Below are 23,835 nucleotides of genomic sequence, written 5' to 3'. Positions count from 1 at the left end.
CGGTGACCTTATCATATTGTCTAAAATGTGTTCTTTCTCCTCTCAGGGGGACATGGGTGCTGTTGGATCTATTGGTTACATGGGACCCAAAGGTTTGAAGGTAAGTGACAACATGGAAATACAGTATCACTTGCTGGCTATTTAGAAATGAAAGCAGAATAAATTGCTCACCACTAACTTGATGGTTGGTTCTAAATCCGAGTGGGGTAAGGGACCTTTGACGTTACCGGGGGCGGAGCCACGTCACCAGGGGGAGGAGCCACGGGCAAACAGGGTACCCGAAAAGTACCACTGCGGGCTTCGCTCAACACCGGGTTACTAAAGGTAGTAGTTGGTGGTGTGGATAGTATAAGAACTATCCCGCTGGTCTAGCTCCTCCCCCTGGTGACGTGACTCTTACCCCTGACGTCATAGGTCCCTTAGGCCACTTGGATCTAGCATCTACCCTAACTCGATACTCTACTGTTGCTACGTTATAAAGAAATCGAATAACTTCCCTTCAATTACAATAACACTTCTCTCCACCCACTATCCAACCCAAACAAACACACATCAGTATGACAGTGCTCACATTTTATAAAGCTAAAAGTGCAGTCAGTTGAGCTGCTGTGATCTCCCTGGCACTATGGCGCACACACACACACACACACACACACACACACACACACACACACACACACACACACACACACACACACACACACACACACACACACACACACACTGCTTTCCTACATGCAGATCTATCTATCACATTCTGGGCCAAATGTAACAGCTAACGATGTGCAATATAAACACTGTAGTTGTTTAATGTACAGTATGTTACTCAGCTCAGTAATATTGATTTTGTTTTCATGTCAGATACAGTTTTAAGTATTAGTAAACATTAAATGCAATTGACCCAGAAAGAAGATATGTCTGATAGACATAATCATTTTTCTAGCGCCATTGACATACATCCCTGCACCATCAGAGCTATCAAATATAAAGTCTCTAGCACTGGAGCCGGATTTTGGTGTCTGCAACTTCAAATGTTGGGTGCTTTACTGTTTTCCAGGGGCTGCCGGGGAACGCAGGAGAATCTGGACTGAAAGGTGATAAGGTGACCAGAATACTCCCTTACTGCATTGTGTTTTGCATGCAAAGACTCCAATATCCCTGTCTCTTCTCAGATCTGTATCCAGGCGGCCGGGTATAGAACTGACCTTTAGTCTCCACAGGTGAAAGATACATGCAGTGTAATGGCTGGAAAACAGGATGGTCTCCATTGACTTATATACAGCAACCAGTACTGGGAGATGTTAAGTCAGTGTTTTAGGATTTGGCTTTGGAAGGGGTTGTATTTCGTCTCTGACTAGCCATCGTCATTGTATCACTATAGGCTTTCCAAGAAGACAAAATGGTGCCCGTTTATGGCAACTAGTGCAAAGGAGAAAGGCGGTGCTGCCCATAGCATCCAATCAGATTCCAACTTTCATTTTCTTGGCATGTGATTGGTTGCTGTGGGTAACACTACCTTTATTCTTTGCAACAGCCTTTGTAAAAGTCCCTTGTTTTATTGGACAGCAGCTACTAGTCTATTATATCATTACAGTGTTAAGAATAATGTGCATCCAGAACATTTTAAATGACCACTTATTTTAAAATGCAATCTTCTTCTAATCCTAATTACAAACATATATGCCAGACTCCATACCTAAATAGAACGTTAGATATTTGTATTTGATAAGTGGCTGCTAAATGGATGCTAGTTTTCAGTTTTCTGGCTTTTTCCACAATAAATATACAGTAGCTGGTTGCAATATATTCTGGTGGGATTACAGGTTGAGTATCCCATATCCAAATATTCCGAAATACAGAATTTTTTGAGCGAGAGTGAGATAGTGAAACCTTTGTTTTCTGATGGCTCAATGTACACAAACTTTGTTTAATACACAAAGTTATTAAACATATTGTATCAAATGACCTTCAGGCAGTGTGTATAAGGTGTATATGAAACATGAATGAATTGTGTGAATGTACATACACTTTGTTTAATGCACAAAGTTATTAAAATTATTGGCTAAAATTACCTTCAGGCTGTGTGTATAAGGTGTATATGAAACATAAATGCATTCTGTGCTTAGACTTGGGTCCCAACACCATGATATCTCATTATGGTATGCAATTATTCCAAAATACGGAAAAATCCAATATCCAAAATACCTCTGGTCCCAAGCATTTTGGATAAGGGATACTCAACCTGTACTAACAGGATGCATAGAAAAGAACTTCCTCCACCATCACATATATATATATATATATATATATATATATATATATATATATATATATTTGTAGTAGCTCTTTTATTCCATCCAACTTGTATGTTTGGTCTTATTGGTCCTTTAAAGCATTGTACAGGAGTCACGATTGAATAGACTAATTTAGGAGAGTGCTGGTTCCTAGGATATCTGTTTGTTGCTTGCGGGGGGCTGTCTTGCTCTCTGGGGCGGTCTTGGCATCAGCGCTGTGTCCCAGACACCACCATCTTGATTGTGGAAGCGCGAGTGTATGCCTGCTTCTTAAATCCGTGGACATGTGACTACATTTTCCGATTGGCTTGCTTCCTCTTTTACACTGCAGGGTTTATAAACCTGCTGTGTGATCTGTCAGGTGCCGGAACTTCAGTGCTAGGCACCTGCTTAGAAATCATTCAAAATCTGATATTCAGCCTTCTGTACTCCTGTGCCTCATCCCTCACTATCATCAGTCATACAGTACAGACTCTGGAACTTCAGTGCCTCGAGCTTAGCTACAGGCAGCCATACCATTGTCTGGTACCTCACTACCCTCAATCAGAACAGTTACTGGTACTCCTGTAGCTCTTTATCATTAACCCATTCCTGCCAATCATGACTCACTCGGGGGCTGATACCTACGTGCAGGGTTCCCTGGCGAATGCCTGTGCTCACTGTAGTGAGTAGCGGCAGCCAAACCTACCGTATTGGATTGATTGCATCATTGTGTATACCTGATGGTTATTGATAGATGAGGTGTATAGTTCTGGTGTTAGTGAGGCTTCAGTTGTGGTGCCAGAGAACAATATCACAGAGTACAGGTTTTTTTTTTTAAATGTTTTAGAATGAGCAGTCCTTTTGCTAGAAGCATGCCAAATCCGTTCCTTTTTGTAACATCCGATCGTTTGTCTTATTGTTAAGTTGCACCAGAAGAATAATACAGCAAGGGATAATTACTGCACGTGCTTAAAGCGAATGCTTAACTCTTGTTTGTGCTTGTGAAGTAAAAGTAAGAGTCACTGACCTTGTATGTAGCTGTCTAATTGGGGATAGTATGAGGGAGCGTGAATAACTTATTCAGCATGGGGCTTCCTCTGGCGATAGGACTCCTCTTTGCAGCTGATGTACAAAATGCTCCAGACTTCATTGGACAACGTCCAAAGCTTGATGTCCTCGTTCAAAAGCGCATAAGAATTTTTGCGTCCTGTTGTGGTTTGTTTTCGGTCCCTCACTTCCTCTGATCTCTGCCTTCCAGCGATCCTCAGTATGAAATAGTCCCTTTTGTTTTGTTTTTCATCTGTACTCTTCAAATATTTGGAAACCACAGTAGGGGTGAGCCTGTCCTCTACATCCCCTAATGAATACTGTAAGGCACTCTCTATTAAGGAAAGCCGCGCTGAATTTATACTTAGCTTGTAAATATGTTATCCTATAATCATTGAATGAATGCAGTACTGTAGTTTTGTTTTTAAGGCTTTTTCAACTCCGGTTGCACTCGTTCACATCGTTAAAGGGCTTTTCGGGCATCATTTAATAAATGAGGAGCGCCTCAGTAGGGCTGAGACGGAGCTGAACACAGGCGGCCCATAATTACTCTCTGTGTTGCGTACATCGGTGGTTATTCCGAGTTGATCGCTAGCTGCCGTTGTTAGCTAAAAATCGTCACTTCTGCGCACGCGTATGCGGCTCAATGCGCATGCGCGACGTACTTTCACAAAAGCCGATGCAGTTTTACACAAGCTCTAGCGATGCTTTTCAATCGCACTGCTGGCCGCAGAGTGATTGACAGGAAGTGGGTGTTTCTGGGTGGTAACTGACCGTTTTCGGGGAGTGTGTGTAAAAACGCAGGCGTGTCAGATACAAACGCAGGCGTGCCTGGGGAAACGCGGCCGTGGCTGGACGAACGCAGGGCGTGTTTGTGACGTCAAAACAGGAACTAAATAGTCTGAAGTGATCGCAATGTAGGAGTAGGTCTGCAGCTACTCTGAAACTACACAATCTTTTTTTGTAGCCACGCTGCGATCCTTTCGTTCGCACTTCTGCTAAGCTAAGATACACTCCCAGAGGGCGGCGACTTAGCGTTTGTACGGCTGCTAAAAGCGAACAACTCGGAATGAGGGCCATAGTGCAGAAATTTCACCCGTATGCATTCACCCATGTCCGTGGACCTTTCCTATCTGCATGCTTGGTTCGATGTAACAATCATCAGCATTGGAGCATACAATCCTTAATGCAGAAGAGGCGACTTTCTTTCCAGCCAACTCTACGCAGCCTGCATGTCCGATGCCACCCCCTGGCTGAGCGTTCCCGCTACAAGACTGTTACACCCCTGCAGTCGCAAGTGGAGAAGTGGTGTTCCTTGTTTGCCATTTATTAATAGCACCTGTAAACCTGTTTCTCAGACTTGCAAAAATCAAATTTAATCTCCGGGAGCAAGATTATAGAAATTAAATAAGGGAGTTGTGAGGTCACATTTTTTTCCAAGTTCTCCCTGCATTGCAGGAGGCGCCATCTTCAGTCTGTAAAACACTGCAATTTTGCATCTGTTTTAAGGAGGGGGGCCAATGTGGACAAGCATCTAGAAAAAACATGGACTGTTGAGATGCCTTGAGGGCCGAGTTTGGGAATATCTGGTCAATTCACTAATTTGGGGCAGAAAACTTCTTGACTCTTTGGGTGTTTTTAACACTAATGCTAAATTATGAGTTGTGGCAACCGTATTTGGCTTATATCTCCATTTCCATGGGTCCTATTCTGGGTGTTCTCTCCGAAAAGGTCGTGCCCCCAGTGAAGACCCCATTTCTTTACTTTGTAGCCATTGTTGTTGTAATTTATAAACAAAGTAAATGTTAACTATTAAAATGTTATTTTAAATATGTTGCTGTTCTGATAACTGTTGCTTCTTGCTGGGCATCATATGCCAGTCATTGTAGAGTATAAAGTGGGCAGTTGGCTGTTGGGGCATACGCTGTAGGAGTAGGTACTATAAAAACCTGCAAAGAATCTGAACAGTTTAGAGCATGGGTCTTATACCTGTGGCCCTCTAGCTGCTGTGGAACTACACATTCCAGCATGCCTTGCCACATTTTTGCTATTAAGGCATGCTAAAACGGAGGCAGAGCATGCTGGGACGTGTAGTTCCACAACAGCTGGAGGGCCACAGGTTGAAGACCCATGGTTTAGACTTTTGAGGTGTACCGTAATAGAAACATCTCCTGCCGGGATACGGTCGTTACTGACAGTGGGATCCCGGAGGTCAGAATCAATCCTGCCGGTAAGTTACGAGGGGGTAGGGTCAGGAACCAGTGGGAGTGTTAGGGTTAGGCTTTCAGGGTGGGGGTCGGTTAGGGTTAGGCTGCAGGGCGGAAGGAGGGAGTCAGTTAAGTTTAGGCTGCAGGGGGGAGTGGGGGAGTCAGTTAAGGTTAGGCTTCCGGAGGGTACGGTTAGGGTTAGTCTGCGGGAGGGGTGGGTTAGGGGTAGTATTTAAATACTTACCGGGATCCGTCGGGATTTTGACTATCCGTATGCGCTGGTGTACCAAACCCCACTGACATTCTAAGGAGTTAATTTAATGGAATGTTTTGTTCTCAGACTTGTCTGAAAATTTGTGTAGGAGAATACCTCTAAAGTGTCTGAAATTACATTTCAAGAGTTAGTGGGGGTCCTATGGAGAGGAACAGGAAAAGCACACTTGTAGGTTACAATGCATTTAAAGTACTTTAAAGGCACTTGAGAAAAGTAAGAAAGCAGGGTAAATGTTACTAACGTCTGTTCGGCACTTCTGAAGATTTTACAAAGTAAGCATGGTAGTACTGGCCACCGCCCGTTAATGCTACTCTTAATATGTTGATGTCTAAGCGTTTGTTGAACCCTTTGATAGATAATTTTTATTCGTCCATAGCACAGTTGCCAGGGATTGCTGATCCCTTGGAGTTGTTCAGGGATTTCTGATCCCTTGGAGGACTATGGGGGTCATTCCGAGTTGATCGCTCGCTAGCTACTTTTTGCAGCGCTGCGATCAGATAGTCGCCTCCTATAGGGGAGTGTGTTTTTGCTTTGCAAGTGTGCGAACGCCTGTGCAGCTGAGCTCTGCAAAAACATTTTGCGCAGTTTCCGAGTAGGTCTGAACTTTTTGCAGCCGTGCGAACGCATAGTCGCCGCCCACTGGTGAGTGTATATTTGCTGTGCAAGGATGCGATCGCATGTGCAGCCGAGCGGTGCAAGAATAGTTTGTGCAGTTTCTGAGTAGCTCAGAACTTACTCAGCTGTTGCGATCACTTCAGCCTGTCTGGTCCCGGAATTGACGTCCGACACCTGCCCTGCAAACGCTTGGACACGCCTGCGTTTTTCCAAACACTCCCAGAAAACGGTCAGTTGACACCCATGAACGCCTACTTCCTGTCAATCTCCTTGCGATCGGCTGTGCGAATGGATTCTTTGTTAAATCCATCGCCCAGCAACGATTTGCTTTGTACCCACACAACGCGCCTGTGCATTGCGGTGCATAAGCATGCGCAGTAGTGAACTTGCTGCGAAAAACGGCAGTATACGAACAGGTCGGAATGACCCCCTATGTCCCCCTTGAGTCCTGTTGGAGAAAGAGCGCAATATAAATAAAATTATTATTTTTATTATTATTATTATTATGTCAGTGAGCACCGGCCATGGGTAATGTTCCTGCACCTTGCAGATAGTTAGCAGGATCAGATGTGGTCGGTGACCTTTGTGTGCAGTACTTCTGTCACTGGAGCTGATGAACCATCCTACGGGGTATCATGGCGATCAGTAGAAATCATGTAGATTATACGCTGACCATTCTTTGAAGGCAATATGAAGAATAACTGGGAATTTAACCTAAAGTAGGTCTTGTTTATTTTGTTAGGATGTTCCCCCTTTCTTAGTGTTGTTGCAGCAGGACCCCTATTAAGATTACTTAGGGAAATCAATTTGGGGGGGGGGGGGGGGGGGGGGTAGGGTAGCTTTCCATAACTATTTCCATGTGACGCCCTTGCGGACTATTATGAGTTTGGAGATAATTATAGGCCTTGTAGTATTCCACATCCCAGCTCGTTGCTTTTTTGGCACTTCTTGGCGTTTTCCTATCTCGGAGACCTTGGCCTCTGTTCTCGTAACTGTGTTCATCCCTCATCTAGTAGCAGTAGTATAGAAAGTCACTGTAATTCCAGCCTAACAAAGGCCCTCATTCCGAGTTGTTCGCTCGTTCTTTTTCTTCGCATCGCAGCGATTTTCCGCAAACTGCGCATGCGCAATGTTCGCACTGCGGCTGCGCCAAGTAAAATTGCTAAGAAGTTAGGTATTTTACTCACGGCATTACGAGGTTTTTTCTTCGTTCTGCTGATCGTAGTGTGAGTGACAGGAAGTGGGTGTTACTGGGCGGAAACTGGACGTTTTAGGGGAGTGTTTGGAAAAACGCTGCAGTTTCTGGGAAAAACGCGGGAGTGGCTGGAGAAACGGGGGAGTGTCTGGGCGAACGCTGGGTGTGTTTGTGACGTCAAACCAGGAACGACAAGCACTGAACTGATCGCACTGGAGGAGTAAGTCTCAAGCTACTCAGAAACTGCAAAGTAAAATCTTTTCGCAATATTGCGAATACTTCGTTCGCACTTCTGCTAAGCTAAGATACACTCCCAGAGGGCGGCGGCTTAGCGTGTGCACTGCTGCGAAAAGCGGCTAGCGAGCGAACAACTCGGAATGAGGGTCAAAGTTCTGCGCTTTAAGCCGCTGCCAAAAAGGAGGGGGAATAGGGGAACTTTGAATCCACCCCCCCCCCCTTTAACCATGAATTATGTCTTGGTTGTTCTTTTTCAATTGGATACAAATGTGAGGCAGGAATAAACAACGAGAATGTACTATGGAGAATTCTAACATATATTGAAATTGTTCAATTGTTCAGACATCTGCTGAGCACCTAATTGTTGAGCCAATAATTATTGCAGGCCTCCACTAATGTGTAACAGCTGATGAACCCGAAGGATCATCTCAGGGTACTGGAGTCCTCTTTATATCCGAATCTCATAACTAACTAAATATATTTCACCTTCCCAATCTATTTATTCAGTAAAGAAAGTGGCATTATAAGTATTCTGGTTATTGCTTATGGAAAGCACGGTGGCCAGTGATTAACATTGCTGCCCACTGTACTAGGGTCATGTTTTCAATTCTATCCAGGGCCCTATCTTTGTGGAGTTTGTATGTTCTTCCTCTGCCTTCACTGTGCCTAGGTCACAGTTACCCATTATTCAGATAGTTTCTTATATAGCTGGCCATGAAGCTTGTAAATCCCTTTCAATTGCTATATTACATTGCCTGCCTTTGGAATATTGCTTGACCTATACCTACATATATGTTTTTTTTAAATGCACATTAATTCATTTGACTATTAGCTGCGTATTATAAAACTATTTACACAATTTCAGCTCTTTATGAAACACACAAGTCATCCAGGACCACAGGAGAAGTTAAAGGAGTTTCCAAATGACAGTTCATCAGTCCATTCATTTTACATTAAATAGCACTGTGTAAGGTGTTTTGGTATTTCATGAAAGGAATTCTTGGACTTTTGTTGACAAAACAAAATCTCCAGTTACAATTTCTTAATGAGTGTGGGAGAAATTGTTTATTTTAAAATAAAAAACATACTTTCGTTAATGCTAATGATAGTGTTTTTAATAGTTTGCATTAAAGTCTCTCTTCCTCTCTCTCTCTACCCCTCTTGTGCTCTCGCTCTCTCTCTTCCCCCTCTACCTCTCTTCATATCACTCTCCACCTCTTTCTCCTTTTTCTTTACCCCTCACGCTCTCTCCCCCCTCTCCGCATATCACTCTTTCTCTCTTCCTCTCTCTCTCTACTCCTCTTGTGCTCTCGCTCTCTCTCTTCCCCTCTCCCTCTCTTCATATCACTCTCCACCTCTTTCTCCTTTTTCTTTACCCCTCACGCTCTCTCCCCCCTCTCCGCATATCACTCTTTCTCTCTTCCTCTCTCTCTCTACTCCTCTTGTGCTCTCACTCTCTCTCTTCCCCTCTACCTGTCTTCATATCACTCTCCACCTCTTTCTCCTTTTTCTTTACCCCTCACGCTCTCTCCCCCCTCTCCGCATATCACTCTTTCTCTCTTCCTCTCTCTCTCTACTCCTCTTGTGCTCTCGCTCTCTCTCTTCCCCTCTACCTCTCTTCATATCACTCTCCACCTCTTTCTCCTTTTTCTTTACCCCTCACGCTCTCTCCCCCCTCTCCGCATATCACTCTTTCTCTCTTCCTATCTCTCTCTACCCCTCTTGTGCTCTCACTCTCTCTCTTCCCCTCTACCTGTCTTCATATCACTCTCCACCTCTTTCTCCTTTTTCTTTACCCCTCACGCTCTCTCCCCCCTCTCCGCATATCACTCTTTCTCTCTTCCTCTCTCTCTCTACTCCTCTTGTGCTCTCGCTCTCTCTCTTCCCCTCTCCCTCTCTTCATATCACTCTCCACCTCTTTCTCCTTTTTCTTTACCCTTCACGCTCTCTCCCCCCTCTCCGCATATCACTCTTTCTCTCTTCCTCTCTCTCTTTACCCCTCTTGTGCTCTCGCTCTCTCTCTTCCCCTCTACCTCTCTACATATCACTCTCCACCTCTTTCTCCTTTTTCTTTACCCCTCACGCTCTCTCCCCACTCTCCGCATATCACTCTTTCTCTCTTCCTCTCTCTCTCTACTCCTCTTGTGCTCTCGCTCTCTCTCTTCACCTCTTTCTCCTTTTTCTTTACCCCTCACACACTCTCCCCCCTCTCCGCATATCACTCTTTCTCTCTTCCTCTCTCTCTACTCCTCTTGTGCTCTCGCTCTCTCTCTTCCCCCTCTACCTCTCTTCATATCACTCTCCACCTCTTTCTCCTTTTTCTTTACCCCTCACACACTCTCCCCCCTCTCCGCATATCACTCTTTCGCTCTTCCTCTCTCTCTCTACTCCTCTTGTGCTCTCGCTCTCTCTCTTCCCCTCTACCTCTCTTCATATCACTCTCCACCTCTTTCTCCTTTTTCTTTACCCCTCACGCTCTCTCCCCCCTCTCCGCATATCACTCTTTCTCTCTTCCTATCTCTCTCTACCCCTCTTGTGCTCTCACTCTCTCTCTTCCCCTCTACCTGTCTTCATATCACTCTCCACCTCTTTCTCCTTTTTCTTTACCCCTCACGCTCTCTCCCCCCTCTCCGCATATCACTCTTTCTCTCTTCCTCTCTCTCTCTACTCCTCTTGTGCTCTCGCTCTCTCTCTTCCCCTCTCCCTCTCTTCATATCACTCTCCACCTCTTTCTCCTTTTTCTTTACCCTTCACGCTCTCTCCCCCCTCTCCGCATATCACTCTCTCTCTTCCTCTCTCTCTTTACCCCTCTTGTGCTCTCGCTCTCTCTCTTCCCCTCTACCTCTCTTCATATCACTCTCCACCTCTTTCTCCTTTTTCTTTACCCCTCACACTCTCTGCCCCCTCTCCGCATATCACTCTTTCTCTCTTCCTCTCTCTCTCTACTCCTCTTGTGCTCTCGCTCTCTCTCTTCCCCTCTCCCTCTCTCTCTTCCCCTCTCCCTCTCTTCATATCACTCTCCACCTCTTTCTCCTTTTTCTTTACCCCTCACACACTCTCCCCCCTCTCCGCATATCACTCTTTCGCTCTTCCTCTCTCTCTCTACCCCTCTTGTGCTCTCTCTCCCCCACTCCCTCTCCATATCACTCTCCATCGCTCTCCCTCTCTCTACCCCTCTTGCGTTCTCTCTCACTCTTTCCCTCCTTGCTTAATCACTGTTGAGAAATGGTAGTCTTCTGGGGATGTGGTCAAGATGCCGGATGTCGGGATCACGGCAGTAGGAATGCCGACACCGGAATCCTGACAGCCGTCGGAAAGCCTACTCCTCAATCCTGACTGGATCGTCTTCTGTATTGTCATTGTCTATGTGTGGAATGGTGCAAAATGAGCCCACTGTGTATCGTACTGGCCGGGCTTCATACAGGTGTTGAATTGGACTAGGCCTCTTAGGACATGGTGCACCAATTATTTGGCCCATTAACGTGTCATTAAAGCTAGGTTAAGTAGAAAACATTGCATCCTAATTAGTGGTGGTGTTTCAGTAGAAAATCTCTGTAATGCAATGTTAGAGGATGAGCCTGTAAGGTCGGTATGGCGGGAGGGTTCACGTGCTCTATTGTACATTGCATAAAAGAAATACGAGATCCTCCTAATAATGTCATTTTCCACCTTTTAACACATTTTGGTAATATGCACTTAGGGCGTTCAGGGATTTCCAGGGATACCCGGAGATATTGGATTTCAAGGCGACAAGGTGAGACTTCATACTTCTCATCATTCATTTATTTATTAACAGTTTCTTATATAGCTTAGAATATTCTGTTGCGCTTTACAATTAGAACAACAGTAATAGAACAAAACTGGGTAAAAGCAGACAGACATAGAGGAAGGAAGGCCCTGCTCGCAAGCTTGCAATCTATAGGGAAATAGGCATTGATACACAAGGATAGATGCTACCTATTGCATAATGGTCCTATTGTTTATAATGTAGTAAGTGCAGGCGATGCAACTGCTGATGGGCATAATCCCTATAGGGTACTAAATATTCAATAAGCATATAGTATAAAAACAGAAATTATTGCCTCATTATTGTATGGCATGCTTTTTTCCTAGCTAAATTTAATACAAATTCTACAAATACAACAAACTATGGGCCTAATTCAGACCTGATTGCAGCATCAAAATCTTTCTCTAATGGGCAAAACCATGTGCACTGCAGGGCGGCAGATGTAACATGTGCAGAGAGAGTTAGAGAGAGTTAGATTTGGGTGGGGTGTGTTCAAACTAAAATCTGAATTGCAGTCTAAAAATAAAGCAGCCAGTGTTTACCCAGCACAGAAACAATATAACCCACCCAAATCTAACTCTCTCTGCACATGTTACATCTGCCCCCCCCCCCCCCCCCCCCGCAGTGCACATGGTTTTGCCCATTAGACAGCAAATTTACTGCTGCAATAAGGGCTGCATTAGGCCCTATAGTCATACTGTATGTTAGCAGTAGTATATGTAATGTTGTCCATAATGACTGTAACAGGGGGTGTCGTACGGTATGCCGGCGCTCGGGCTCCCGGCGCCCAGCATACCGGCGCCGGGAGCCCGACCGCCGGCATACCGACAGCGTGGCGAGCACAAAGGAGCCCACTTTACGGCTCTCTATGGCTTGTTACATCTCCCCCAGAGCTTTTTTTTTCCATTGCTGTAAACTATAATAGGCTTGGTAACAGGACGGCCATGACAGCTGCTGCTCGAGTACAGTTGCATCCTAGGTCACCCTTGAAAGCTTCTTCTATAGTCTGTTACTCTCGTTTGTTGTGTTCCACAGCAGTAGAGCTCTGGAAAAACAATGAGCATTGTTACGGCTAGCAAGCCTGTCCACCTTTTCAAATCTCCTGTAGTCCAATCACATTGATTGCACTTGCGCAGTAAGGGCGGGGGAAACCTGTACCGTTAGTTTCTGTAATGATAACATCAGAATCCAGTTCTTCCATTGCTGTTACAGCAGTGTGTACTGCTATATGTGACCCTAACTAGGTCCTGCGATGGTCTATAACAATATGTGGTCTGTACACTGCTCTCTGCTATCATATACCCCTTTTCCACCTACTGAGCACGGGTCGCAGCCGGGAGCCTGACACGGTGCTACCCGGCTGCGGCCCGTGCTCAGACCCCTTTCCCACTGCACTCACCAACCCGGCATATTGCCGGGTTGGTGACGCTACTAGTGACGCGGCAGGGGCGGCGCTGGGAGATCACATGATCTCCCAGCACCGCCCTTACATACAGTGAAAATGGCAGCCGTGTCGCATCGACACGGCTTCTGTTTACACTACAACCCTACCCGGGTAGGATTCATGGGTCACTTGATCCGGGTTTTTGCAGAGGGATCCTTTTACACCAACAAAAAACACGGGTAAGTGCGCGCCCCCATGCATTTACCCGTGTGTTTTGAGCTAGTGGAAAAGGGGTATTACAGACCATGTAACCATGTAGCCATACTGGCCATGTAGCCAGTTTCGTACTGGAATCGTAGCTGCGTCATCTCAGCCAAAGCAAGTCAGCCAAACATATTCTACGCTGATTCCTTTTTCACTCCTAAAGTTTCAGGTGAGAGGTCCTATAATTTTGCTGACTTGTCATGTCTTTGTTGTAGGGCGGGCAGGGCCTCCCTGGACAACCAGGGCCTCGCGGGAAGACAGGACCTGTGGTAAGATCTGCTTTCTTCATCTTGGAAGGTTACAAATTGTCCTTATATTACCTTTTCTTTCTTCCTCCCTTTAATGCAGTCCACATTATTACATTGCACAATTCTACACTAGGCTTCCATTCCTGGAACCAATGTTGAATAGAAACCACTGAACTTCTTGTAATTTTTTCCGACGTCTTGTTAGAATAAACACTGCAAAACCGAATAAGAAATCTTCATTAAACTGATGCTGCAGAAAAGTATCTTGCCAGTAAATAAAACCTAATGGCCACTTATTGTCACATGTCTGGTTGGGTCATTGTATATAATTCACTTAGAACGCTGCCAGGTGGAAAGTGAGATGGATATATTGCTGTCATCTCCCTGTATTTTATTTTAATTTGTGATGGCGCTGTCTCTCCTTTCGTCTCGTGCAAAGGGAGGAAGACTGCACAGCTGCTGTGGAACTACATGTCCCAGAACACCCAGGCAGAGGCTGGGACATGTTGTCCCACAACTGCTAGAGAGTCACACGGTGCTTGTGCCTGCCTGGTCTAGGAAAGGGACCGGAAAGGTGAATAGAACTCTCCGTATGCTACAAAGCTAAACTGTAAGTTACAGCCTGTGACCCCATATCAGCCAATCAGATAACATATGTTCTATTGCTGGAGCAGTTTGATAAAGCGAACATCTGGTTGATTGTTATGGGTACAACACATTTCATAATAAGTCCCCTTCCAAAATATTAGTTCTTTAGTGCATTTAGTCAGGAACTGCAATTGTCTAACAAGGTATTGTGTTTTGTAGGGTAAACCAGGAGATAAAGGGTTTGCTGGGTTGCCAGGTCCTCCAGGGCCAGAGGTACGTTATCTTCTGTTATTTTCTCTATCGTCCTAGTGGATGCTGGGGTTCCTGAAAGGACCATGGGGAATAGCGGCTCCGCAGGAGACAGGGCACAAAAAGTAAAGCTTTAGGATCAGGTGGTGTGCACTGGCTCCTCCCCCTATGACCCTCCTCCAAGCCTCAGTTAGATTTTTGTGCCCGGCCGAGAAGGGTGCAATCTAGGTGGCTCTCCTAAAGAGCTGCTTAGAAAAGTTTAGCTTAGGTTTTTTATTTTACAGTGAGTCCTGCTGGCAACAGGATCACTGCAACGAGGGACTTAGGGGAGAAGAAGTGAACTCACCTGCGTGCAGGATGGATTGGCTTCTTTGGCTACTGGACATTAGCTCCAGAGGGACGATCACAGGTACAGCCTGGATGGTCACCGGAGCCTCGCCGCCGGCCCCCTTGCAGATGCTGAAACGAGAAGAGGTCCAGAATCGGCGGCAGAAGACTCCTCAGTCTTCTTAAGGTAGCGCACAGCACTGCAGCTGTGCGCCATTTCCTCTCAGCACACTTCACACGGCAGTCACTGAGGGTGCAGGGCGCTGGGAGGGGGGCGCCCTGGGAGGCAAATGAAAACCTTTTTTGGCTAAAAATACCTCACATATAGCCTCCGGGGGCTATATGGAGATATTTAACCCCTGCCAGAATCCATTAAAGAGCGGGAGACGAGCCCGCCGAAAAAGGGGCGGGGCCTATCTCCTCAGCACACAGCGCCATTTTCCCTCACAGAAAGGCTGGAGGGAAGGATCCCAGGCTCTCCCCTGCACTGCACTACAGAAACAGGGTTAAAACAGAGAGGGGGGGCACTAATTTGGCGTTAGAAATATATAAAAGATGCTATAAGGGAAAACACTTATATAAGGTTGTCCCTATATAATTATAGCGTTTTTGGTGTGTGCTGGCAAACTCTCCCTCTGTCTCTCCAAAGGGCTAGTGGGTCCTGTCTTCTATCAGAGCATTCCCTGTGTGTGTGCTGTGTGTCGGTACGTGTGTGTCGACATGTATGAGGACGATGTTGGTGAGGAGGCGGAGCAATTGCCTGTAATGGTGATGTCACTCTCTAGGGAGTCGACACCGGAATGGATGGCTTATTTAGGGAATTACGTGATAATGTCAACACGCTGCAAGGTCGGTTGACGACATGAGACGGCCGACAAACAATTAGTACCGGTCCAGACGTCTCAGAAACACCGTCAGGGGTTTTAAAACGCCCGTTTACTTTAGTCGGTCGACACAGACACAGACACGGACACTGAATCCAGTGTCGACGGTGAATAAACAAACGTATTCCTTATTAGGGCCACACGTTAAGGGCAATGAAGGAGGTGTTACATATTTCTGATACTACAAGTACCACAAAAGAGGGTATTATGTGGGATGTGAAAAAACTACCGTAGTTTTTCCTGAATCAGATAAATTAAATGAAGTGTGTGATGATGCGTGGGTTCCCCCCGATAGAAAATTATGGGCGGTATACCCTTTCCCGCCAGAAGTTAGGGCGCGTTGGGAAACACCCCTTAGGGTGGATAAGGCGCTCACACGCTTATCAAAACAAGTGGCGGTACCGTCTATAGATAGGGCCGTCCTCAAGGAGCCAGCTGACAGGAGGCTGGAAAATATCATAAAAAGTATATACACACATACTGGTGTTATACTGCGACCAGCGATCGCCTCAGCCTGGATGTGCAGAGCTGGGGTGGCTTGGTCGGATTCCCTGACTAAAAATATTGATACCCTTGACAGGGACAGTATTTTATTGACTATAGAGCATTTAAAGGATGCATTTTCTATATATGCGAGATGCACAGAGGGATATTTGCACTCTGGCATCAAGAGTAAGTGCGATGTCCATATCTGCCAGAAGATGTTTATGGACACGACAGTGGTCAGGTGATGCAGATTCCAAACGGCACAAAGGTGTATTGCCGTATAAAGGAAGAGGAGTTATTTGGGGTCGGTCCATCGGACCTGGTGGCCACGGCAACTGCTGGAAAATCCACCGTTTTTACCCTAAGTCACATCTCTGCAGAAAAAGACACCGTCTTTTCAGCCTCAGTCCTTTCGTCCCTATAAGAGTCATATCTGCCCAGGGATAGAGGAAAGGGAAGAAGACTGCAGCAGGCAGCCCATTCCCAGGAACAGAAGCGTTCCACCGCTTCTGCCAAGCTCTCAGCATGACGCTGGGACCGTACAGGACCCCTGGATCTTACATGTAGTATCCCAGGGGTACAGATTGGAATGTCGAGACGTTTCCCCTTCGCAGGCTCCTGAAGTCTGGTTTACCAAGGTCTCCCTCCGACAAGGAGGCAGTATGGGAAACAATTCACAAGCTGTATTCCCAGCAGGTGATAATCAAATTACCCCTCCTACAACAAGAAAAGGGGTATTATTCCACATTATATTGTGGTACTGAAGCCAGAAGGCTAGGTGAGACCTATTCTAAATCTAAAAAAATTTGAACACTTACAAAGGTTCAAATCAAGATGGAGTCACTCAGAGCAGTGATAACGAACCAGGAAGAAGGGGACTATATAGTGTCCCGAGACATCAGGGATGCTTACCTCCATGTCCAAAATTTGCCCTTCTCACTAAGGGTACCTCAGGTTCGTGGTACAGAACTGTCACTATCAGTTTCAGACGCTGCCGTTTGGATTGTCCACGGCACCCCGGGTCTTTACCAAGGTAATGGCCGAAATGATGATTCTTCTTCGAAGAAAAGGCGTCTTAATTATCCCTTACTTGGACGATCTCCTGATAAGGGCAAAGTCCAGGGAACAGTTGGAGGTCGGAGTAGCACTATCTCGGATACTGCTACAACAGCACGGGTGGATTCTAAATATTCCAAAATCGCAGCTGATCCCGACGACAAGTCTGCTGTGCCTAGGGATGATTCTGGACACAGTCCAGAAAAAGGTGTTTCTCCCGGAAGAGAAAGCCAGGGAGTTATCCGAGCTAGTCAGGAACCTCCTAAAATCAGTGCATCATTGCACAAGGGTCCTGGTAAAGATGGTGACTTCCTACGAAGCAGTTCCATTCGGCAGATTTCACGCAAGAATTTTTCAGTGGGATCTGCTGGAAAAATGGTCCGGATCGCATCTTCAGATGCATCAGCGGATAACCCTATATCCAAGGACAAGGGTGTCTCTCCTGTGGTGGTTACAGAGTGCTCATCTTCTAGAGGGCCGCAGATTCGGCATTCAGGATTGGATGCTGGTGACCACGGAGGCCAGCCCGAGAGGCTGGGGAGCAGTCACACAAGGAAAAAATTTCCAGGGAGTGTGATCAAGTCTGGAGACTTTTCTCCACATAAATATACTGGAGCTAAGGGTAAATTTATAATACTCTAAGCTTAGCAAGACCTCTGCTTCAAGGTCAGCCGGTATTGATCCAGTGGGAAAAACATCACGGCAGTCGCCCACGCAAATAGACAGGGCGGCACAAGAAGCAGGAGGGCAATGGCAAAAACTGCAAGGACTTTTCGCTGGGCGGAAAATCATGTGATAGCACTGTCAGCAGTGTTTCATTCCGGGAATGGAAACTGGGAAGCAGACTTCCTCAGCAGGCACGACCTCCACCCGGCAGAATGGAAACTTCATCGGGAAGTTTTCCACATGATTGTAAACCGTTGGGAAATACCAAAGGTGGACATGATGGCGTCCCGTGTGAACAAAAAAACGGGACAGGTATTGCGCCAGGTTAAGAGACCCTCAGGCAATAGCTGTGGACGTTCTGGTAACACCATGGATGTACCAGTCGGTGTATGTGTTCCATCCTCTGCTTCTCATACCTAAGGTACTGAGACTTATAAGACGTAGAGGAGTAAGAACTATACTCATGGCTCCGGATTGGCCAAGAAGGACTTGGTACCCGGAACTTCAAGAGATGCTCACAGAGGACTTATGGCCTCTGCCGCTAAGAAGGGACTTGTTTCAGCAAGTACCATGTCTGTTCCAAGACTTACCGCAGCTGCGTTTGACGGCATGGCGGTGGAACGCCGGATCCTAAGGGAAAAAGGCATTCCGGAAGAGATGGGTCCTTCCTACCCTGGTCAAAGCCAGAAAGGAGGTGACCGCACAACATTATCACCACATGTGGCAAAAATATGTTGCGTGGTGTGAGGCCAGAAAGGCCCCACGAAGAAATTTCAACTCGGTCGATTCCTGCATTTCCTGCAAACAGGAGTGTCTATGGGCCTCAAATTGGGGTCCATTAAGGTTCAAATTTCGGCCCTGTCGATTTTCTTCCAGAAAGAAGTGGCTTCAGTTCCTGAAGTCCAGAAGTTTGTCAAGGGAGTATTGCATATACAACCCCCTTTTGTGCCTCCAGTGGCACTGTGGGATCTCAACGTAGTTCTGGGATTCCTCAAATCACATTGGTTTAAAACCAGTCAAATCTGTGGATTTGAAGCATCTCACATGAAAAGTGACCATGCTCTTGGCCCTGGCCTGGACCAGGCGAGTGTCAAATTGGTGGTTTTTTTCTCAAAAAAGCCCATATCTGGTTGTCCATTTGGACAGGGCAGAGCTGCGGACTCGTCCCCAGTTCTCTCCCTAAGGTGGTGTCAGTGTTTCACCTGAACCAGCTTATTTTGGTGCCTTGCGCCTACTAGGGACTTGGAGGACTCCAGGTTGCTAGATGTTGTCAGGGCCCTGTAAATATAGGTTCCAGGACGGCTGGAGTCAGGAAAACTGACTTGCTGTTATCCTGTATGCACCCAACAAACTGGGTGCTCTTGCTTCTAAACAGACTATTGCTAGTTGGATGTGTAATACAATTCAGCTTGCACATTCTGTGGCAGGCCTGCCACAGCCAAAATATGTAAATGCCCATTCCACAAGGAAGGTGGGCTTATCTTGGGCGGCTGCCCGAGGGGTCTCGGCTTTACAACTTTGCCGAGCGGCTATTTAGTCAGGGGCAAACACGTTGGTAAAATCCTACAAATTTGATACCCTGGCTAAGGAGGACCTGGAGTTCTCTCATTCGGTGCTGCAGAGTCATCCGCACTCTCCCGCCCGTTTGGGAGCTTTGGTATTATCCCCATGGTCCTTTCAGGAACCCCAGCATCCACTAGGACGATAGAGAAAATAAGAATTTACTTACCGATAATTCTATTTCTCGGAGTCCGTAGTGGATGCTGGGCGCCCATCCCAAGTGCGGATTATCTGCAATACTTGTACATAGTTACAAAAATCGGGTTATTATTGTTGTGAGCCATCTTTTCAGAGGCTCCGCTGTTATCATACTGTTAACTGGGTTCAGATCACAGGTTGTACAGTGTGATTGGTGTGGCTGGTATGAGTCTTACCCGGGATTCAAAATCCTTCCTTATTGTGTACGCTCGTCCGGGCACAGTATCCTAACTGAGGCTTGGAGGAGGGTCATAGGGGGAGGAGCCAGTGCACACCACCTGATCCTAAAGCTTTACTTTTTGTGCCCTGTCTCCTGCGGAGCCGCTATTCCCCATGGTCCTTTCAGGAACCCCAGCATCCACTACGGACTCCGAGAAATAGAATTATCGGTAAGTAAATTCTTATTATTTGTCCTGTCTTATAGTTTTTAAATAAACCTTAGTGTGTACCTCGGTGATGTCACTAAGGGGGTCTATTCATGAAGCTGTGAAAAGTGTGGAGAAGTGAGCCAGCGGAGAAGTTGCCCATGGTAACCAATCAGCTGCTACGTATAATTTTATAGCGTGCAACTGTAACTGCAACGCTGATTGGTTGTCGTGGGCAACTTCTCCACTGCTTCATGAATAGACCCCTAATTTAATAAATACGCTGTTCTCTCATGTACGGCCCTATGGCACTGGTCCCTGTCCCACTAGCTTCCGTAGATATTGCAAGGTTAACAGATAAAAATTCCCCTTTATTTACAAGCTCTGTAATACATTGATTTAGTCAGGTAAAAATGGCAGTGTCTTATGTTTTTTTGTTTTTTTTTTGAGAGGGGGTGGTAACCCATTAACCACAGTAATTTACCGCAGCTAATTACTGCTGATGAGAGTATCCAGTTAGCCAAAACCAAATCGTATTTCCCTTGAAAAGTGCGGCAAAAATACATGGGTGCGCAGCTTTTCGTGGATCCCATGTATTTTCGGGAAAAATGTTTTTTAGGCTTAAAGAATGGTGTTGAAAAAAAAATATCGGAAAAAAATAGTTTTTTCGCAGCTGGAATTGCTGCTAATTGGATACCCCCCTTCATACGTTACAATACTTGTGGCACACCTGTTGCTGAATAATAATTTTTGCTAGTGTTATTACACAACAATTTTATATGGAAAACCGTTGCTACATAAACAGTGGGAACACTATAAAATCTAAGTAAAGGTCATTAATGTTACTACTACACCCATTTTACAAATGTTCGTTTACAGTGTAATATGTTTAGTATGAGACGCTACCAAGCGGAAACTGTCTCTTATTGAGGAGAAATAGTAGTATAGCATGAAGATGATGAGAGCTGATGGAAAGTAGAGTAGACAGCTCATGTCTACACCTATGATGCCACTAGCTGTGCAGGGAGTGGGCCCGGGCACTCTCACTGCAGTAGAAGATGTTTTATGCAGAGAAATTACATTTTATGGTGAGACTGGAACACTTATAGGGGAGTATGGACTGAATCCACTCAAGGTGTTTATTTTGAATATGTCGGTGACATCAGACTTGTACGTTGTGACACTGAGTCATTGGATCTATGGGGATTGCTCTTTGCATGCTGCTAAACTTACTGCCCCGTACTCTGTTGTGTAATGTAGCTTAGGCCCTTCGGCAGCCAGCGGACTATAAAACGTATTCTTGTACTTTGTCCACACAGCCGAGCCAGAAACTGTTACATCATGGCCTTGGCAGGATGCTCAGTGCTGTGTACATTGAAATTGGAAGTCATTCTTTACTGAAATATCCCGTTACAAGTGAAAGATGCTGGCTCTCGCTGAATTCCTATTTTCACATCGCTTTTAGCAGAATAATTAAGATGTATTCATCTCGTGCATTAACCTACTTGGCCTCATTTCACAGTAAATTCCTGGAACGCTTAATTGTTGAACAGGGAATTCTTAGATCCTTATACAGTATGTGATGGTCTTTGTGGGTTTCTGTGCAGCATTTGCCTTAATTATCTGTGCTTACAATGCATTTATTATTATTGTTTCTGCATTTTTAATACTACTACAATAAATACATACTTATTACGCCCCAGGATTAATATTCACATTAACCAATTGCATCCAATATACAGCTGAATAGATGCTGGTTAATTCTGAATACGAAGATATTTACAGATTTATGAGACTGCTCCTGGAATATAGGGACTGTTAGTAAATATGCACTGACGAACTGGTAGGGTTGGTCACAATGGGGCAGATAGATGTATTAAGCCTGCTGAAGTGATAAAGCAGTGATAAGTGCAAGGTGATAAAGCACCAGCCAATCAGCTCCAATATGTAAATTGACAGTTAGGAGCTGATTGGCTGGTGCGTTATCACTTTGTACTTATCACTGCTTTATCACTTCTCCAGGCTTAATACATCTGCCCCAATGCGTCATATTTAGCATAATAACACAATTACAGTGATATAGAGTAGATCTCTCTCTAGTCTTCAAACCTTCAAGCGTTTCTTGAAAACTCACCTTTTCAGACAAGCTTATCAAATTCCAGAACCGCTCACATTACCTTCATAGCTTTCCTATCCAATTATATCCCCACCGTACAGTCCACACATACTGTTTCCCCCACATATTTTCTTTCTTCAGTCTCCCTCCTGGCCCTTGTTCATCACTGCTGTGATGTGATATCATGCAGCCCAGCAAGAACCTTTGCAATCTGGTGGACAACTATGCAATAGATAGCACCTGTATCAATGCCTATTTCCCCATAGATTGTAAGCTTGAGAGCAGGGCCCTCCTACCTCTATGACTGCTTGTTATTACCCAGTTTTGTCTTCTCATTGTGACCAGTTGTAAAGTGCAACGGAATTTGCTGCGCTATATAAGAAACTGATAATAAATAATAAATAAATAATGTTGGTAAGCTCTAGAAGTCCACATTAAAAACTATTTGGGCTGATGACATATAAGGAAACGAGAGAAGTCTATTTGGAAACTCTAGGGTGTAGGGCTCGCCAGTATTGGCAAAGACCAAACATATGGTAGAATGTATTACCCCTCGTCTTTTATGCAAACAAAAGCGCTGCAGGGGTTAAAGAGACTTTGGGGGTCATTCAGACCTGATCGCACACTAACTTTTTTCGCTGCGCTGTGATCGGGTCAGAACTGCGCAGGCGTATGCACCGCAATGCGCAGGCGCGTCGCTCGGGTACAGAGCGTATCGTTGCTGTGCGATGGGTTTTATGAAGAATCCATTCGCACAGCCAATCGCAAGGTGACTGACAGGAAGAGGGCGTTTGTGGGTGGAAACTGACCATTTTCAGGGAGTGGTCGGAAAAATACAGGCGTGTCCAAGCGTTTGCAGGGCGGGTGTCTGACGTCAATTCCGGTCCCGGGCAGGAGGAAGTTATCGCAGCGGCTGAGTAAGTCCTGGGCTACTCAGAAACTGCAAAAGATCTTTTTGTACCGCTCGGCTGCACATGCGTTCGCACACTTGCACAGCTAAAATACACTCCCCTATGTGCGGCGACTATCTGCTCGCAGCGCTGCAAAAAAAACCCTAGTGAGCGATCAGGTCTGAATTAGGCCCTTTATTTTAATAATTTTAATAATTTCTTTTAGAATGTCTTCTCTCAAGCATGTGGAAGTAGTGGATATTTTAATACTTCCTCTCACACTTCATCATCTAGCAGGCCAACGTCATTCCCCCATTATATCTAAACAGGGGGCATATAAACACCCAGAGGTGGGTGAAGAAGAAAAAAAGGAGCAGTATGGTCCTGGTTACAAACCATGTTGCAGTGCAAGGAAAGCAAATGCATTTATATATTTGCATGCAGTGGAAATACTTTGGCTGCTTTTGTAGCTAGCGACCGAATACTGGCCAAATGTGAGTTTACACTGATTTGTAGAATGAAGCTAGGGCACACTCCTTCCAACTCTAAAGCTCCGCACATTTTATATCTGCACCACCTGCAGTGCAACATGGCTTATTTAATTAGCTCCTACACTACACATTATATTGTGCAATCTTCATAGTTTTGATCAGTCTGCACCACCATCCTATATTATGTACACCCAATATATCATTTACACAGGGAGCCTGATTCAGATGTGGTTGGAGGAACTATCGCTGCTGATTACAAGGAAGCAGCAGCGAGAGCGCTAAAATGATAATGCGGCAGATGCTTCCTACATGCGTTACTGATCCGAGCTGCGCTCTAAGGTGCAGTGCCGGATCATCTGTGACATCACCGGCAACCGCAGCAACAACAAAGAGGCCAGGAACTCTTTGTCCACGGATGAAGATCC

General features: G+C 45.5%; 1 protein-coding gene across 1 annotated transcript in view; it reads left to right on the top strand.

Moving 5' to 3' along the window:
- Positions 1–23,835, top strand: part of COL27A1 (collagen type XXVII alpha 1 chain) — a 453,351-nt gene that overhangs the window by 158,167 nt on the left and 271,349 nt on the right. Inside the window, exons 15-19 of the mRNA XM_063936676.1 lie at positions 47–100; positions 1,058–1,102; positions 11,552–11,605; positions 13,502–13,555; positions 14,342–14,395. Of these exons, the coding sequence (XP_063792746.1) occupies positions 47–100; positions 1,058–1,102; positions 11,552–11,605; positions 13,502–13,555; positions 14,342–14,395 (261 nt within the window). The remainder of the gene's footprint in view (positions 1–46; positions 101–1,057; positions 1,103–11,551; positions 11,606–13,501; positions 13,556–14,341; positions 14,396–23,835) is intronic.

The sequence above is a fragment of the Pseudophryne corroboree genome, chromosome 8 (assembly GCF_028390025.1).
Source record: "Pseudophryne corroboree isolate aPseCor3 chromosome 8, aPseCor3.hap2, whole genome shotgun sequence".
Taxonomy (NCBI): Eukaryota; Metazoa; Chordata; class Amphibia; order Anura; family Myobatrachidae; genus Pseudophryne; species Pseudophryne corroboree.
The sequence above is the reverse complement of the archived record's forward strand: the minus strand, read 5'-3'. Positions and strand labels throughout refer to the sequence as shown.